Source organism: Peromyscus californicus, unplaced genomic scaffold, assembly GCF_007827085.1.
Source record: "Peromyscus californicus insignis strain IS unplaced genomic scaffold, ASM782708v3 Scaffold_13__1_contigs__length_99412109, whole genome shotgun sequence".
Classification (NCBI taxonomy): domain Eukaryota; kingdom Metazoa; phylum Chordata; class Mammalia; order Rodentia; family Cricetidae; genus Peromyscus; species Peromyscus californicus.
Genome location: NW_026294424.1, coordinates 16,790,706 through 16,810,087, shown reverse-complemented (window position 1 = coordinate 16,810,087; position 19,382 = coordinate 16,790,706). Strand labels below are relative to the sequence as shown.

Sequence of the window (19,382 nt, the reverse complement as noted above, 5' to 3'; positions counted from 1 at the left end):
GTCTTCTTCAAGTTGGATTTAAACCTTGGAAACCCTTTTAAAGCACACATTTATTTCTTCCTTTATGTGCTTAACCCAAAGAATTGGCCAAAGAAAAGAAAGGCAGGGGCTCAAGAAGAAACTACGCTTTAAGGGAAAGTGTTTCAGAAACCAGAGGGATTTAAGGAACACAGCAGTTGGACCAGTTAGATACACAACTCCAGAGTCAACCAACCCACCCTAACAGCCACCAGTCAGGCAGCAGTCACTAGTGAGTATCCCGTTCCCCATCAGGCTTGCACAGGCTCCATAGCAGCCTGTGGGAAGAGGGAACCGGGGCTAGGGATGGGAGACGGGGGCCGTTTGTCCAGATATTAGAGGTACAGTAAAAACTACCCAAAAGTGAGACTGAAAGGGAAAATGGAGACTATTCAACAAACTGTCTAAAAATGATTTTAAGCTCTCCCAGATAGCTTTGGAAGGTATCTGCTCCAATAAAACCTCACACACAAATGATCATGGCTGTATTCCTAAGTGTCCCAATGAGAAATGCTCTTCAGTAAGTTAACAACTAAATAAACTATGGTATGTCCACTACAGCAAATTATTCAGTTACAACAAGGAACAAACCACTGACTAGTGGAACATGACTTTAACGAATCTCCAAATGACCGTGCTGAGAAAAGCCAACCCTAAAAAGCTTTACCACCCTGTAAGACTCTGGAGAGAGAAGTCAGGCGATTGTCAGAAGTTTAAAGGGCAGGTAGAGGTGGAAACAGATGTGAAGGGATGGAGGGACCCTCATGCAGATGCTGCTGCTCTGTCTCCAACTCTCCAGGACACTACTCTGGGCCAAGCAGACAAAGGGAACTGTATTTCTTACCGTTGCATGCCAGGTTTCAAACACTGTAGGTAAAAAGGCTTAATTAAAAAGCAACTGGGTGTGGTGGCTTGTAGTTCTGGCACTTGGGAGACTGAGGCAGAAGGAAGCCCTGAGGTCAGAACAGCCTATCCAACACACTGAGACAGTGCCACAAGCAAACAAGACTGTATGTCCTCAGCAGTTGTACCCTGGTCATGTGTATACACTGGGGCAAAGCAAATCAATAATGACAAGATATTCTAATTTTATGCCCACTGTATCTCTGAGAAAAGAAAAAAAAAAAGATTCTGATGGAATACAGAAAAGTATTGATAGAAAAAAAATCCAATTTTAAATTGGAATATAAACTCAAGCTAGCTAAGGCCTAGCACCATCAATGAGCATTCTTCAAACTCAAGATTCTGGTCTTGTTTGTAAGACTATTTCCCAGTAGAGGACACCAGGGTTTCTTAGGCAAGCAGCTGGCTGCAGGTCCAGAGACAAGGGATGTGTTCATGAGCTGCACAGCTTGCCTTCCAGATAGGGAGAAAGCTACCAACCATCCCTAAGGCTGTATCAAAAACCATACTATATCTATGAAATTCCAGTGTGCCCCACCATACAGGCTTTCTGGAACACAGCCATGCCCATTTGTTTGCATATTACCAGGGATGGCCTTTGTTCTACAAGGGGGAAGCAACGGGGGCGGGGGTGGGTGGTGGGAGGGGGTGTCATGCAGTACAGATTTGCCTGGTTTAAAATATTATCCCTTACTCTTTTTCAGAAAATATTTACCTATCCCTAATGTCAGGGTTCAAGGTTACAACAAGGTATAAAATATGAAATTTGTATGTGTCATCACTCAACACTTCTACCCATTCTTCATTTGCTATAGCTTTCAAAGCCAGGTGTATCACACACACACACAAAATGTGACAGAGGAACCCATATATATTCATCATATAATGCTTTCTGTTTGCTATTTCTTCCCTTGCAATTTCTCTAGTAGGCATGCATGCACAGGAGAGGAAAAACACCCGTTAGTCACTAGGCTAGATTTAAAAGCATTTAATGACATAGCATATATTTAACAGATAGGGCAAAAGTTGAGAGGTACAGGTCGTACGATGGAGCACCAGGCCTGAGCGACCACTCCCTGTCCAGGCTCAGACTCTGGAGTTCATTCTTATCAATGCCATTTTGATTGTGCAGTAAGATGAAAATTTGTCATTACAATAGTTACAGTGACAGAGAAATGCACACTATGTATCAAATAGCAAGGTAATGAAGCAAATTATAACAGTGTGGCCACGCACAAGCAAGTAACCATTAGAGTAACATTACTTTGTCCAGTAAATGCTTCAGTTCCACTTATACACTTACCAATGATTTAAAGGGTTTATTATACATCTAGTTTTATTATACTTTGTACTAGAATTATCTCAAACATACAATATAATGTATTTCAGAAAAAAAGATTGAAATTACAGATTATTTAAAACCTTACCAGTTTTCTATTCCTTCTTGTATACCGACATTCTGAACTGTCACAGCAATTGATGCAGAAAAGCCGCATGTCATGTGTTAGTAAGTGATGTCAGATACAAATGGTTTGGCCTGTAGGTTTACATGGAGCTGCACTATGGCTGCAGCGAGAGATCATAATACACAATCTGTTTAATAAAGGTTATACCCATCGTGGGCACTTGTAATAGTCAAGACTCAGGGTAACCATTGAAGTGAATGGAGAATAGTGTCAGGAAATCGGTCCATCGTCTCTGGAGGGCACAGGAATATTTGTGTAAGCACCGCTGCCTTGCAAGCCAACAGCATCAGAGGCGGGTTATTTCCAACACAGCCTCACAAAATTGAGGAACAGTTTAAATATTGAGATCTAATCTATATAATTTCATTAAAAAAAATTTGGCCTTCCCTCTGCACCTCAAACTTTTGTAACTTGGAGATAAAGTGTTTAGGTATGTTTCCCCCACCCTCAGAAATACTCTATAAATTAAAAAATTTATTTTTAAAAAAAAAAGAAGAAAAAAAATCAACTACATGGAGGAACATTAGGCACAGAGTAATGTGTTGGTCTGAGCTTGCATGCTGGACTCTCACTCAAAAGGTCAGAAGGGCAAAATGAGAGGGAAGTTCACTTCTTTTTGCCAAAAAGGCTGAACCGCTTCTCTTTGTCTTTCTCTTTGTCCTTCTCCCTCTTGCCGGGACTAGACTCGCTGGTGATGGTGACGACGCTGGTGGGTAAGGTCTGCGCCCGGCTGGATGCTGGCGTACTCTGGGTGCTGGCGGACACGTCATGTTTGTCAGAGGAGATGGCGGAGGAGATGGCCTGGATCCATGTGTTCATTTCCTCCTAGACAGAGGGACAGAGGGGTGGGCATGAGGTGCTCAGGGCTTACCTTGGGAGCCATGCCTCTAACTAGGTTCACTGTTCCTAAATGCATCTCTGCTTTATCAACACCAAAGAGTGGATATGGCTCAGCCTCTCAGATGAGCTCAGTGCTATAGCACCCAGAGGCCACTCTGGGGTATAGTCCTACACACCTACAGGAGCTAGAAGACTAGTCTCAGGCTGTGAGATATCATTCTCACCCTAGAAACAACTCTCCCTTCCTCCCTTAAAACAAAACAAAAAACCATTTCTTTTCATTTATGTTTGTGCATGCGTGTGTGCATGCGTGTGCGTGTGCGTGTGCGGTGTCCATATGCATGTGTGTGTGCATATAGATCAGAGGACAATTTTTCAGAGTCGGTTCTCTCTTTATATAAAGTGGGTCCTGGGAATTGAACTCAAGTCAATGAGCTTGGTAGCAGGCCCTTTACCAGCTAAGCTATCTTACAGGCCCCTCCCTTTCTTTTCCAGGGTATCTCTCTTGGTAGAAGGGGCCTTTTCAAATTTAAATTGCTGCACGTGTCACATCATTGAGCTAACTCTCTCTCTTCTCCCAGGTGGAGCAGTTAACAGCAGTGAATACAGTGTGGAGGCTTCTGACTGGCCATCAGGACATGCACCCTGTCCTGGGCCACCTTGACCCACAAGGAATAGCAGGCAAGGTCTGTGCTCCTAGGCGCCAGCGGACCTAGTAGATGCTGTACTAGCTTTCCTCCCTGGGTGAGGGCAGCAAGATGACATTTGTTGCTTTGGGGCCCAGTGTTGGTGACTGTGGAGACCAGACAGACATCCCACAACGCTTCCATGCTCTTCAGTATCTGAGAAAATGAAACTAAGCAGTAACTTACGTCATCTTTGGCTTGGAAGAGGTACTCATTGCCATCATTTAGTCTGTAATTTCAAGAAAATGACATTTTACAGTTGTGTAGGTAACAATTTTATGTTAGAAAGTTAAAAAACAAAAACAAAAACAAAAACCAACTCTTATCTAGTGTGAGTTACAAGCAGGCCATGGGACTTACCTCAGAAATGCCAATAGAGCTACAAGCACCACTGACTGCACAGGCCTGGTGACAGCCCCCTGGTCATTAAGAAGCCATACAGTCACCAGACCAACCCAACATGCACAGGCAATCTGGTACTTTAATCTAACAGAAGGACCAAAAAAGCCCTAACCCCAGGAAGGCTTGGCTTTGTGAGGGCAAATGCCACTTGGACTCTTAACTGCTGACCAGAAAGGAATTCAAGAGAAAACTCTTCAAAAACAGTTGAGTTCTCCTGAAATTCTAGCTTCTGGGTCTATGTCTCCCACATCTGCAAATTCTAGAGATACTAACTGACATGGAAAAGGTCTCCTAGATTTCTCTTATAAAAATGAAAAGCAGTCATGCCTGGGAGGCCATCAGCGTGACACAGTAGTGTCTGGCACTAGGGGTGCAGCAGTAGGAACTGACTCTGAGGTCCATGGAGGGTGTGCTAAGAGAGAACAGTTAAGGGGCCAGGCTCTCTGGGACTCTTCTGACAAAACGTCTGTATCTATGGTCCTCAGGAGACCCATGTCAACTCCAACCATAATCCCCTAGTGCCACCACTGGCCCAGACCAATTAAGAGGCAGCTTATCAGATCCCAGAGGAATATAGCAATCAGTAGCCAGCAAGATGTTTTACTTTTACACTAAAAATGTATTTTTTACACTAAAAATGTATTAATGTATTTTAAAAATCTGTGGCTGGGCGGTGGTGGCGCACGCCTGTAATCCCATCACTCCGGAGGCAGGGGCAGGTGGATCTCTGTGAGTTCGAGGCCAGCCTGGTCTACAGAGCTAGTCCAGGACAGGCTCCAAAGCTACAGAGAAACCCTGTCTCGAAACCCGCCCCCCCCCCCCCAAAAAAATCTGTGTGTGCACGTGCACTTGCGCAGGTCAAAAGACAACCTGCAAAGTCAGCCCTTTCCTTCCTTCCTGTGGGTTCTGAGGAGAGAATTGGTGCAGTCAGGCTTGAGAAACAAATGGTTTGCCTATTTCCAAACACAAGGAGAATGGGGAGTGGATGTGGCATGAGGGGGTGTCTTCCACAAGGAGGAGTCGTTTGGAAGCAGAAGTGTGGGAAGAGCTGGGGAGGACGGCCTGCCTCAGCTAAGTACTTCCTGTTTGTTTCCTCAGGCTCTGGGATGACTCACAGTACTTTTCTCTGGAACAAACAATGGTAATTCCTCAGTATGCACAAGCCAGAAAGACTCCAAATGGTTTTTTTTTAAAGCTTCCATTCTACAGTGAGCCGTTAAAGGCCCACCAGCAGTGCCAGGGAACAGAATGTTCCAGGTCATGAAATGAAGGCTCCTTTTCCTCTGAGTCCAGCTGCACAGCTGAGGACAGGGAAGTGTTGCCTTGGTCCAGAATTCAGCAAGTCTCACTAGGTCGTATGCAAACTGGATATTCACTTTCTTAGGGACCGAGAATGACAGGAGGAAGGACACCCGTACAGTGCTTTTGTGGGAAAATCAACCCAGGGTGAGATGAACACACCCAGGCAAACACGTGACAATGCTCACCTTAGCTTGAACACATGCTTCTTCTTCTTGTAATCAAGAGCCACTTCACAGACAGCCTCTTTCAAAGTCACAGGGACCTCACTGTGGTAGGGGATGCCAGAAGCAGCACTCTTGGCATCTTTATAGAAGCCCATTTCTTGGTTATTTATGACACAATAGACATTGTGCCAGGACCTGAGTGAGTGTGGTAGAGAAAGAAAGATCAAGGTTCTTTGTCTCACACTTGCTAAAAGAACCCAGACTCTCACATGAAAATCATCTTCACATACGGAACTGATATGGAATGATCCCCCACCCACACCCATGCAGCCTTTGGGACAGCATGTACGGCTCAGCAGCAGCTGTCAGGGAACATGCAAGCTGCCATTCTGTCACATGTTGCACTCACAGCTTTTCACTGATGCCCAGGAACACAGACAAGGCTTCTTATTCTCAGGCACAACCTCCCCAGCCTTAGTGCCATCTTTCTGTGGTCCAGCCACTGGCAAGAGGGTAGATCCAGGACCACTAGTATTTATGATACCCTTGGGGGAGTTAGACTAAGGTGTGCCCCAGTGGTATGGCAAACTGTCAGAATACGTTACGGACCTTACATGGCACAAGCCCATGCAGTGGATGCCTTATGTGTACATAGTAGTCTCAGACATTTGGTTGACCAATGTCTAAAGCACACAAGCTTTAGAGTTAGATGTGATTTTCATCTCAGCGTTGCCATTTACTAGATGTCTTAAAGAATATGCTTTTTATAATCTGTCAGAGCCCTGCTTCATCAGCTAATAATAAAACTAGACTGGTGTGAGATGATAATGTGAAGACTCATATGGAGAAATGATGAGTGCTGGCGAATGCTAAACCCCACAAGAGTCCTTTCACTTCAGGAAGACTGTTCAACCTCACTCTAGTAAGCTCCTCCTGCCCACACTCCATAACTTCTCCTCCTCTCCCCAGCAAGCAATCAGGGAAAGGCAGAGCTCTGGCACTTGTGAAGGCGGAACCCGCACGACCCTGGGCCACCTCTGCAGCGGTGACTTCCCTTCCCACTTTCCACCTGCGCTGCCTTTACCTGCTCGAGGCTTTCTTATTGTGGGCCTCCCATTCGTGCTTCCGATTGAGGAAGCCTTCCATCTGGGCCGCTGGTGTCTCTTGTGTCCTGGCTGGCAGGGTGGCAGCACTCTGGGCCGGAAGTGCAGACTTGGCCTTGCGGTCAGAGGTGGGGGAGGGAATGGGACTGGACTCTTTGGAGCTTGTTCTCTGCTCTGCAGCACCGTTGACCATTTCATTTGTGTCCATGGTTTCTGCCATCTAGGGACATCGGAGAGGCCATTCAGCTAACCCCGAGAGCAAGGGATGACCACATACGCTCTGACTCGCACACGTGGCTGTGTATAAATGCCTGGTACAGATGGAGGCAGTACAGTAAAACCATTGCACACCCCACAAAGCCAGCTGGACGCCAAGGACATTAGAAGGTGGGAATGGATTAATGACCGCCCACTTGCGGGGGAAATGAGAAAAGCGAAATGCCAGTATGAGTTTTACTGCACTCTACTCCTCTGATCACTCCATTTTCTCTAACATAGCTCAGATCATCTCCTCTTACAGTTACTTTAAAACACAAAGACAATGGTAACAATCACACATATTAAATATGAGAGTGGACGTTATACAGCAGCCACCTTACAACCAAGGGTATCACCAGAAGGGCTGAAGTAGAAGCAAAAGGGCATTCACAAACAGATGGAGAGACAATCTTACCAGAACTACATAGCATTCCCCCAGATGCAACAAGGGAACACTTTTGGTTTCTGAAAGAGGCTCCCTCCCTGGCTCTTCTCTCCCACCCCCCTCCAAATACCACCATAAACACATGCAGAAATTAGGACAACAGTCATGCATTTCCTATCTACCATCCCCGTTAGCCTTTGGAACTTAAGAGCTGGAAGGAAATGAGGCAAGTCAACAAATGCCAACTGAACCACATCTGCCCAAGTTGAATCGTGAGTGGGTTGTAGTTTTTGTTAAAGGAGCTGGAAAAGCCAATCACAGTCACTCAACACCACACAGCTATTTACCCCCAAACAAAGACAGAACCAGGGCCTTCCCCATCACGGGTGGTTGATCACGGCGCCTTGCTGCACTGAGACGAGCGCCCAGAGACAGCCAGGCTTCCAGCGGCTCTGACCCTTCAGTCTGGAGACGTCTTCAGGAGCGTTCCTTCCCAAGCTCACTTAAATTGTAACCCACACGGTTTTTCGGCTTTGGAAATGTAGTAGTGTCTTGATTCATTATCGTTTTCGGCCTGTGTACCATCAACTGTGTACCATTAACTGTAGCAGCCTCTGGCTGCTATACCCAGGGCATGGATTAGCAAGTTACTAAAGCTGGGTGTGGCTGATGCTTTAGTAGATTACAGACAACCTGCACCCCTCATACACAGACAAACATGGAAGTATCAGTGGCACAGTCATTAGCTATAATCCCCCACCACTGCTGCCCAGAGTCAGAGTGACACCCAATTAGCAGCAACCCTGGCAGTGTAAGAGGTAAACTGGCCACCACCACTTGGACACTCAGATCTGTCAACCCTCTTGCTTAGGTCTTATCTAGATGGAAGGGCACAGTGCTTCATTTTAAACAAGGTTAAGTATCTGGGAAAATGCTAATGAAAACTTGGCAAAAGTGCAGGGAATTATAAACTTATGTAAACTATCAAAATTAGCATCAAGGTTTAGGGTGTGACTAGAGACTATAGAATCTTAAGGTTGTTTTGATTAAAATTCTCTATTCTCATACCAATATAGGAAATATATTATTAGGGCAAAAAGACACGGGGGTGGGGGGAAGGGGACGGGACAGAGTGCTTACTTATCCTGGCTTTGCAAGCAACAGCCTGCAGATGTGGTATGAGCAATAGGCTACTACATTTTCCCCTTTCTCCTTTCACTTCATTCTTAAGACAGTGTCTTGCTATATTGCCCAGGATGGGTTCAAACTTCCAATCCTCTGGCCTGACCCTCGCCAGCTGGGACTGCAGGTATATCCCATTACATCTGGCTTCTCTTTTCACTGTTAAGGGCAGGTTGCAGGAAGGGAAATAACAAAAACAAAATCCAAGTCAAAAGAATGCTGAGTGGGTCTTACAATTGACACATCTCTTCTAGTGAGCTAGCTCTCAGGAAACTCATGTAGGAGCAAGTGTGAGTCGGTGTGGAAGGCCTGAGCCAGGTGTGAGTGCAGAGAAACATGGGTTAGTACGTACAGACACCAGGTTGAAAAAAAAATTTAGTGCTGCAGCTTTGACTTGAAAACCACTAGTGGCAGTGACTTGGGTGGGCAGAGGTTTATCTACAAAGGGCTGTCATTTATCAGAGTTGATCACATCTCAAGGTAGGTGAAGACAGGGGAAGTCTCTTCTGACGGAAATTCTGCAGCAAAAATTTTTTCTTTGGAGTTAGAAGGAAAGAGAAAACCCCAAACCAGTATGCAGAGATAATTAATGTTTATGCAAATGAATGAATCACTAACCAAGGAAACAATGAAAATAAAAGGAACAAAAATGAATTTTAATGGACATGTGCTTTAAGCATGCCAACAGACAACACACCACTAGAGACAGACATCGAAAGCAAATCATAGTGCTATGATCAAACAACGGTACATGTGATCCCGCCACGCCCCACGTTGTTGCTTCTCTTTAGCAATTAGTTCAGAGTGCTTTCGTGGCCAGGCACGTCTGAGACACTGAAATCAGGAAGTGAACATGAATGCAACATGACAACCAGTAGCTCAGGAAACACCTGATTGGTTTTCAAAGTACACGAAGCAACACCATTTTCAAGTTCATTAACATGAGTCTCTGCAGCATCACCCAAAAGAATGAAATTGTTTTATCTTCTTCCAATTGTTAATTAAAAATTAACAAAACAGGCATGAGAGCAATGCTAAAAAGCGTCATAGCAATCTTCCTGTCTTGTGTGCTTATATGGGTTTTGTCTTTTGAATTAAAAAAGCATTAAAATTTGGTATCAGTCTGATGATACAAAATTTAAACACACACACACACACATATGGAAACATCTCATATATGGATACATATACATATATACATGTATCCATATATGATAGTGACATAATGATTTAGGGCCATAAAGATATGGTCAGGGGACCCCAGTAACCAAAGAAAAAGCTATAGTTTTTTTTTCCCCCTAGAATAAATTTGGATGTTTTAAGGCAGAGACCCAATAATGATGCATACTAGCCCAGAACATAAGAAGCTTGGCGTCTATCTAGATACCTATCTACAGTCCCAGGTAGATAGATATGTACATAGAGATTAGGAAAAACAGACAAGATGCTATATGACGTTATCCTGACAAAAGAAAAAAAATGCATCAGAAATGAAAAGACAAATTAGACTTAGCTCATGGAAAACACATACCAAACAGGGTTCTGACTCCACTAACACATCTAAATATGGCAAATAAGCAAGGGAGTGTCTTGCAAGGCTTTGCTGTAATGCGAGTCTGGTTTGGTTTTGATGAAATCACCTTTCACCAGCTTTTACTCCTAAGAAAAAGGATTTCTGTTAAAAACGTTTTCAGTCTCTGCTAGTGGCCTGATACATGCCATCCTGAAGACTCCTTACTAGAGAACTTCACAAAGAATCTTGAGAAAAGGAATGAATTCCAAGATTCCTTGGAGACATACAAAAGGGTCTGACACCTCTCTAAGTGCTCCCAGGCACGGGCCATTGAGTGTACCGTTCAAGTAATCAGGATGAATCAAAATGGCTTTTGTTCCATTTGCTTAAAAAATTAAAACACAGTTTTGACACCCTGAAGTCTCTGACTGAATAGAGGCCTGACGTCTGGTAGGCAGGCTTCTGAAACACTCTGAGAGCTGCTGGCACCTGCCCTGTACGGAGTGCTGGCAGTGGTGACAATGACCAAGGCAGAGCTGGTGGCAGCAGTCAGAGGAGATTTATTTCCCCAGGCTGGCTGTAATATGTGTCACACAGAGGCCAACAGTTCTAGGTTGAGGACTTGGCAGAAAAGAGAGGATTATTGGGTTTGTACAAAATAAAATAAATGACCCGAGGGTCTCAGAACATTCGGGGTCCGGCACCTAAACTGAAAAAGCTCCCCAACAAGACTATTCAGCTTCTTTCCTGTCATTTCAATGGATGCATTCTCCATGGAATGTTACAGAACTGCAGGCATAACCTTAGTGAATATCGCCTTCCTCATAAACCAGTCCTCCTAGTTACTAAACTACTATAAGGCTAGTAATACTTGTAAATAACATAGCACCTATTGCAGAGAACTGTGCCCTGTTAGTGTAACTTGGGTGTGTCGTACCTGTTAGATTCTAGTTTCTTTATTATGCTGTAATTTAATTTCAATTACTCATGTGAAATCTTAATAAAGTAAAAAAGCTCACAATAAATAAAAAATAAGTATGCTGCTTTGAGGCAATGAGCATCCAAATAAACAAAATTAAATGCAAACAAATATGAAACCAAGGAAGGCTATGAATTAACTAAAAATTTTAACACTTTAGGTGACATGAAAGCCAAAAGGTCAAAACCAACAGGATGTATAAAGAGTGGTTCTTGACAAACAGTAGTGAACTTCACAGTCCAGACCATGAATGGTCACTGGCTGTCCGTCTGCTATTAAAGTTTTTGTAGTTTTGGTACGTTTGAGAGCGGTAACTAACCCGTGGAGATCCCTGTTCAGCCGGCAAACCATTCTGGGAAACTTGGTCTCCTTTTGAAGTATCCCTGTTAGGGTGAGATTGGGAAAAAAGAGGAAAAGGAGAGAAGGGAAACAGTAAGAAGGGAAGAGAGAAAGAAAAACAAAACAAGTATGAGCGCCCTCTGTCACACAATGCCAAGTTGTTAAACTTGTACTTTTAGACAGACACTAAAAATAGAGTTAAGCCTTCAGAAGCACTGGCACCACCCCCACACCACATAACTCCACCATATACATTTTTATGGAGCTTATAAGACATCAGTAGCCATTTGCAAATAGAAAATCAGTTCTCCCCTAACACAAACTCCCCGGCTTGAAACCTCAGTGGGTTTCTATCTAGTGAGTCACATGGAAAAGTATGTATGTGTGTACTGGGGCCACCTTCTCCGTTCCACTCTGTGTGTGATTGTTCTGAGTTAAAGTGCTCTTCTGGTACTTGGGATGGCTACATGGATTCTAAATACTATAAATGAAATAATGAATAGGAAGGATATGTGGCCTGGCTCCACAAGGCAAGATTAGAACAGATGCCCCCAACCTCATTTGTCACTGAAATCAATGTTCTAGCCCATCACACTCCAAGTGCCTCACCATTGCTGGGACTCAGCCTCCTCTGAAACCTTCGTGCTTGGCTCTGGAGAAGGCGGCCGCCTCTTTCTTTCTTCTTCCTCTTGCTGTCTTCGCACTTCCAGTAGCTCCAACTAAGGGAGAACAGGGTACTGTTTATCATGGCTAAGACCCTGCAGCATGCTTTTGAAGAAGGTTCTAGGAGCCTGGGAAACCTTTGGTACAGAGGTTCATACTGGACAACCTCAAGGGTCAACACTTCAAACACAGTGGCCAAAGTTCGTGTACACTGTAGCTACAGTCTCAAACTACAAGGAATGGAGGGTTGTCTACCCCAGCTGAAAAATTCCTTTGGGTGGTTGTACGACCCCTGCGAGCAGGGATTTTATTTCAAAATTTAACTCTGCAGCTCTTAACTGCGTTGAGGAGGAAAAGCTGCTGGGGGTTTTAAGCTGGACTTTCCATGAAGTCTCAATAAAAGTCCAGCACAGACCCACAAAAACTTTGAAGGAAGCCATTTACATTGTAGTAGAGAAACAGGGGGAAAAAGCCACAAAACAGGTCTACCTGAAATGAATCCATTTCATGAGCAATAAAAACACTCTATTGACTCTCGAGAAGAATGGAAGTCAGAGTCTATTCTCTATGAGTATGAAAATTTGGGAAGAAGAAAGATCAGTACTGAGCTCTACAGTAAATAAAGTTTTGGCTGGCAGAAAACATCATCTGGGACGGAGATGATTTAACAGTAAATCCTGGAATCCACACCAACAGGCAAAGCATTGTGCTCAACATCCCAAGGTCACTCACTGTTGTCAGTCTTTCCAGGGCAGAGAATCTCTCATCCCAGGTTGCTGCAGACTTTTCAAATGCCTCGTGGCGCTTGATGAGCTTCTCCACTTCATCCACACTCTGGCCAATTTCGCGGCTGGACAGGTATGGCTCCTGCCCAAGCAGCCAAGCCTCAGCCACACTGGCATCCCTTGAGAACTGATGGACCTCCAAAACTGCACAGAGAACCAAGAGTGAGTGTGGATCACAGGCCACATGACAGCACTGTCCTAAACACACCTAGCTTATCATCTATGGAACTGAAATGCCATCAAATGTAAACACAGTGAGCCATATAGACAACCTGAATGCTGCCAAGAGACATGTCACCAAGAATAGGGGTAATGTGCTTTAACTGGGATATAAAATACACATACACACACACTCACTCACACACGTAATCACAAAATATTGTTGTCTTTTTAACTTTCTTCTCAGTTTGCCAAACACGAATACAAGTTACATTTTATACATAAGCACATACTGCAACATCAATCTAAGAATATTTCTATTTTCCAAGAGCCATGTGTGGACAGTGGCTCTCAAGTGGACTGTATTATAGGCCTAAAATGTATTCTGGTCATAGGCCCTAATTCTAAGAGGTAAGATTGCAGAGCCCTACAGGACACATAACCTATACACGCCGGACTATGCAGGTGGGGCAGGCACCCAGATAACAGCTTGTATTAAGCTGAAGTATAATTTTCCCTTGGGGGGTTGAGAGGGAGGAGGCAGGGTTCTTTCTAAGTTACATTCTGCTCCTCTGCGTGAGGAAAAGTTCTCCTCCCACCGCAGTTAAAGGAAGGAGGTGTATTATTAGAACCGGCTAATCAGAACTGCCAACACCAGTTTTCCTGCATCTCACTCAGCAGTGTCTGGGGCCAGTCAGGTATGAACTGACTGGGGGCACTAGCAGTGTACCAGGAGCAGGCCGCATCTTGACCTCGTGATGGACCCCCCAACATATCAACTGAGAAGGAACTAGGAAAGTGTCAATTTTTCAAGGTGGGTTCCATGCAAATCATCGTTGTAAACCCAGACTATAGCCTGGTATCCAATTCAAAGCACTTTATGATACAGGTTTTGCTACACAAAAGAAAACTGCTCCGGATTTCTCAAAACCTGCAAATAAAACCATCAATACCGTGATGACCTAAGATAGGATATCTGAGGGCTCTGGGCCCAACCGGGTCCTCTATACACCTTTAGTTTCTACTAAGAGTCTACAATATATAGGCATGATATTGGAATACAAGGACAGAGCTTAAAGCATCAACACAGAATGTCAGAATATAGTAAATAAAGCTTGAATTGAGCTACTCTTAATGTTTAAACCAACTATGAGGTGCTATTTTTTATACTGTATATTTTAAATTCACTGAGGGTGAAATCCAGTGAGGGCTCATAGTTCCAGGCAAACTAGGGTTACACACACACACACACACACACACACGAGAGAGAGAGAGAGAGAGAGAGAGAGAGAGAGAGAGAGAGAGAGAGAGAGAGAGAGAGAGAGAATGAGAGTTCTTTGTTTTTTTGAGACATAGCCCTGTCTGTTCTTGGAAGTTGATAGGTAGACTAGGCTGGCCTTGAACTCAAAGAGAAGTACATGCCTCCACCTCCCAGATGCTGGGATTAGAGGCACACACCATCACACTCTGCATGTTTTTATTATTTATGTGTGTGCGTGTTCATTTGAGTACAGGTGCCCACAGAAGCCAGAGATGTTAGATGCCCTGCAGCTGGAGTTATACAGGGTAGGATGCTGTGGGATGTCTTTCTGTACACTGTGAATATATGTTGCTCTGACAGGTTGATAAATAAAGCCATTTGGCCAATGGAGAGGCAGGACAAGATTAGGCGGTACATTTGAACTGAAGAGAGAGAAGGAGAGTGGGAGAGATGCCAGCCGCCGCTCAAGGAGCAATAAGATGCCAGCAGACCAGTAACACTATGGACACATGACAACATATAGATTAATAGGAATGGGTTAATTTAAGATAGAAGAAGCTGAGCCATTAGGCCATACAGTTTATAATTAATATAAGCCTCTGAGTGATTATTTTATAAGTGGCTGCTGGACCGCAGGGCCGGATGGGACTGGAGAAACTTCCGGCCACAGTGAGCCTCTGACATGGGTTCTGGGTACTGAATCATATCATCTGGAAGAGTAATAAGTGCTCTTAACCACTGAACCATCTCTTCACCCACACCTGAGAACTTAAAAACAGCAGTCAGAAAGCAATACTATACTGAGAAAGAAACACTTAAAACTTTAAAAATCATTAGGTAATAATATCACATTAATTAAAGCAAAAAAAAAATTACATGCTTTCCATGGATACCCAAAAAAGCAGAAAGATAAATGAAGTATGCTTGTCCTTACTCAGTCTTAACCATTCCCATCGGTCTTCCCACTTGTCAATCATTTCTTTTCTTTTTTCCGTCAACTGCAGTAACTTTTCCTTGATCTGCAAAAAAACAAGGGCCTTAATAAAACACTGCAACCTTCTGTCTTCCCCACTTGATGGTCACTTCGTACAAGAAAATTTATTTTCCCCGAAGCTAACAAGTATCAGCTGAAGTGTACCTTCCATGTCTTGGGAGTGGAAAGAAAAACACAGCTAGTTTTTCAGAAGGGAAAGCTTCTTGTGTTTAAAGTTGCTTGTGGTGAGGTAGCACACACACTATGCTTTGCCTCACTAGACTTTAAGGCTCCTGGAAACTAACATTTATGAAGAGAAGGACAATAATATGGGCAAAGCCTTGGTTTCTCTGAGAGACATCCATTCCTGGGAAGGATGCTATGCAAGGGATATCAGTACCAGCAACTTAACCAGAACCTGCCGCCATCCACCAAGAAGACCAAACGCAACATGAGTATAACCACAACAGTGCTGACGGGGGAGTTCACGGGCTGGTGTTACACCAGAGATCCTCAAAAATTATCTCTGGTTAAACAACTACCAATTTGGAGCCTACAGTTTCATGTAACAGTCACTCTTGGTAGACACAGTAAGTTTCAAAATTATGCAAAATAGTGTATTTATTTGCAAATGTGTAGTAGACCCTGTTGAAGGAGGTCCTGTACGCAACACAACTACACAGAATGAAAATATTAGAAAAACTCCAACTACAATGAACATGTGAACTTGACTTTTGTCATTTCTTAATACAGTACAATGGTTTGCCCTGTGTTAGGTATTACATGGGATCCAGAGATGTTTTGAAGTTATGAATCAATCCTATGCCATTTTACATAAGGTATCTAACTATCTATGGATTCTATTATTCACAGAGGTCCTGGAACCAATCCCTGTAGATTGTGAGAGACAATTACAAAGATACGATGCAAAATAAAAATCACTTTATACCTTAACACCGGATGAGTTTATGTCTCAAAGCAAAATAGCATCCTACCTCCTCAGAAGCATAGTGTTTCCTTGCCAGCAGGGATTTCCCAAGTTCAATGCAAGTTGTAAAACTGTCATTACGAGCATCAATTTCAGCTTTGATACCTTGATGATTATTCATTAACAGTTCAACAGATGACACATCCCTATAAGAAAGTAACATCTTCTTTAAGAGGCCAAGCTTTTCAAATAAATATGTAGGTTTTAAAACACATAATCAGAAGGAAATTGACAGCTAATTGTCCTCTTCAGACTGGTTCACAGCTCTCCTCAGGCTGAGTCACTGGAACTAAAGTTCAATGACTTAACTCAGGACCGGCTAGCTCTGTGCCACCCAAAGGCAGGCATCTTTAGGTGCATACAAGAAAACTGCTGGATTTGGGTTCACATCTTAACCTTTAAACACAGTGCAGGCAGATACTCCTTCAAGCAGGCACAAAGGCAGTTAGTTGCAACAAAGAACAGCTGTTAGTTGATGTCTGAGAGAATAAAGAACTACAAAGCCAGATGTGGAAGAAAGTACACACCTATAATCCCAGCACTTGGGAGCTGAGGCCGGAGTATTTTAGGTTTGAGGCCAGCTTGGCCATAGAGTGAGACCCTGTCTCCACAAAGCAAAGCAAAACAGAAAAGAAAGAAAAGCACCCAGGCTTGGTGATGTGTACCAGTAATTCTAGACATAGTAGGCCAGCCGAGTTTCAGTATAGTTAGCAAGTACATGAGTCACAGTCTCAAAAATAATAAAACAAATGTTAAAAATTTAAGCCTAGAGGAACCGGCTACTTGGGAGGCTGGGGTAGAAGGAATGCAGTTCAGGGCCTAACAATTCAGGGAGAGCTTGTTTCACAAGGGGAGTGGGTAGATAGGGGAAGTAACAGTGGGGATGCAGTTCAGCAGTAGAGCGCTTTCTCAGCATGCATCCCTGGTTCAACAGCCAGCGGTGCACATGTGTAGACAAGCTGGGGGTAAGGAGCTTAGAAATCAAAGACTAACTTTGCCATAAGACCTTCTCATGGATCAAAATCAACAGAGCCTGGCCAAGAATACAGCCTCTTCTTAAGACATAAATAAGCCCTTCACTCATCATGGTGCTTTGTTTCTGTTACAGCAGGAGCTAGCAAGGGTGAACTGCTGGGTATGTATGCCTTACTCTATTCATCTTTGAATGAAAGCAAACTAAAGGGAAGATACAAATCACTTCCGGACACTTGAAACAAATGTCAAGGGTGACCAACACCTTTGTAAAATATATGAAAACGAACAGTGACTTTTAATATAACAAAGACACAGAAAAATAAAAAAGCCTGGGTGGGGCAGGGGGATCGGGATCTGTCCCTGGTCTATGGGCAGGCTTCTGGAACCTGGTGCCTGTGGTGTGACACCTTGCACAGCCTTGGTGCAGTGGGAAGGGGCTTGGACCTGCTCAGGCTCAGTGTGCTGGGCTCTGCTGACTCCCCATGGGAGACCTTGATTTGGGGGATGTGGGGATGCGGGGTGGCTTGGGAAAGAGGGCTGGGGGTGGGAGGAGGGAGGAGGGGGGGAATCTGTGGATAGTATGTGGAGTGAGTAGAAAATTTCTTAATAAAGAAAAATGAAAGAAGGGAAAAAAAAAAAAAAAAAAGCCTGGGTGGGAAGGCCTGGGTGAGTATGAGGGTGAGAACCTAGAAGGTGAACGTTATCCTCAGCTCCTTGTTCCCTAGCAACAGTGTGTGGTAGACAACTGAAGCAGTGAGGCTCTTTTCTGAACATCCACATCTCAGAGGCTAGGAGCCTTACCGTGGTTTCTCCTGGGCCTCAATCTGCCGGATGACATCTTCCATCCAGAGCATGAGGTCACGCACCATGCTGAAGAAACGGAACTTGTCTCCCGTATCCACTAGCCGCACCCTGCGACCCTCACAAGCATCCAGCAGGGACTTCCAGGCTTCCAGAACCTCATTCTCGCGCTTCTGGATGTCATCGGCCTTGTCTCCTGCGTAGGCTGCCTGGAGGCGGGCTGCATCCTCTTGCAGCTGCCTCACCTGTGAAGCCACAGGGAAGAAAAACCAGGTTCACTGCTCTGGCCTTGCCTATCACCTTTCTTACTCAATGCAGAAAAATAAACTTGCATTATTCAAATAAAAAAGCATACATTTCTTTCTTGGTATGGTTGGTGGCAAACAATGACATATTGTTTTCAAAATAATCCTGATATCACGTTAACATAAGGAACTTGTATTGAAGCCTATTAACTTACAAATGCTTATCTGTGCATCTACCTCATTTAAACACCAGCATTTTCATCTAACATTATGATGACAAATTCAGTATGTCAAGTATGACAAATTCAGAACTGTATAGACTGCAAAGCTTTCCTGTATAGGGAATGTGTGTGTGTATGAACATGTGTGCTTAATTTGGGTAGTAATTTCAGGTATGTTCGGAGGAGCTACAGGGTACAGAGAGGCTCATGATAAACAAAGATACTCTATAAGGAGATTTCCTTGCACTGGACAGCTCCACCTACCTGAGTGCCCAGAGCCTGGATATCATGCTCAAAGGTGGTGTGCATTCTCTGTAAGGTCTCCACAGTGTTCTGATCTCTTCCAAGCTCCTCAGGGAGTTTCTTGTGTTTGTCCTGGATGCGGCCAAAGATCTCCTTGGCATCATGGTAAAACTTATGCAGTTCATAGGAGGCAGCAAGAATCTGTGTTCTTGTGTCAATGAGCTCCAGGAGGTCAGCCCAGGCTTCATTGAGACCATCTTTCCACTCAGCAATGGTGGCAGCATCTGAATGTCCAGAGTTGATGAGGTCATCTGCCATATGATTGACCGTATCCACACGCTCCTGCCCAATGTTTCCTGTGTCTCGAGCAAATTCTCGGAACCGTTCTTGTAACATCTGAAATAAGAGTGCACATAGAGAAATCACTGAGACCACTGCTTTTACACCCCATCACAGGAATGCTGCTGGAAAGAAGCTGCTCAGCGGGAGGCACAAATGGATATGCAACTCCTAAGAACTACAGATCTC

The 19,382-nt window shown here is 44.0% G+C and overlaps 1 protein-coding gene across 2 annotated transcripts in view; it reads right to left on the bottom strand.

Moving 5' to 3' along the window:
- Positions 1-1,894: 1,894 nt before the first annotated feature.
- Positions 1,895-19,382, bottom strand: part of Sptbn1 (spectrin beta, non-erythrocytic 1) — a 177,178-nt gene continuing 159,690 nt past the window's right edge. For both annotated transcript variants that reach the window (XM_052734569.1, XM_052734571.1), the window contains exons 26-36: positions 18,876-19,250; positions 18,146-18,390; positions 16,377-16,515; positions 15,343-15,427; positions 12,936-13,132; positions 12,150-12,259; positions 11,521-11,584; positions 6,866-7,104; positions 5,803-5,976; positions 4,100-4,142; positions 1,895-3,212 (exon numbers count right to left, since the gene is read on the bottom strand). In XM_052734569.1, coding sequence (XP_052590529.1) covers positions 2,994-3,212; positions 4,100-4,142; positions 5,803-5,976; positions 6,866-7,104; positions 11,521-11,584; positions 12,150-12,259; positions 12,936-13,132; positions 15,343-15,427; positions 16,377-16,515; positions 18,146-18,390; positions 18,876-19,250 — 1,890 coding nt within the window. In that variant the 3' untranslated portion in view covers positions 1,895-2,993. The remainder of the gene's footprint in view (positions 3,213-4,099; positions 4,143-5,802; positions 5,977-6,865; positions 7,105-11,520; positions 11,585-12,149; positions 12,260-12,935; positions 13,133-15,342; positions 15,428-16,376; positions 16,516-18,145; positions 18,391-18,875; positions 19,251-19,382) is intronic.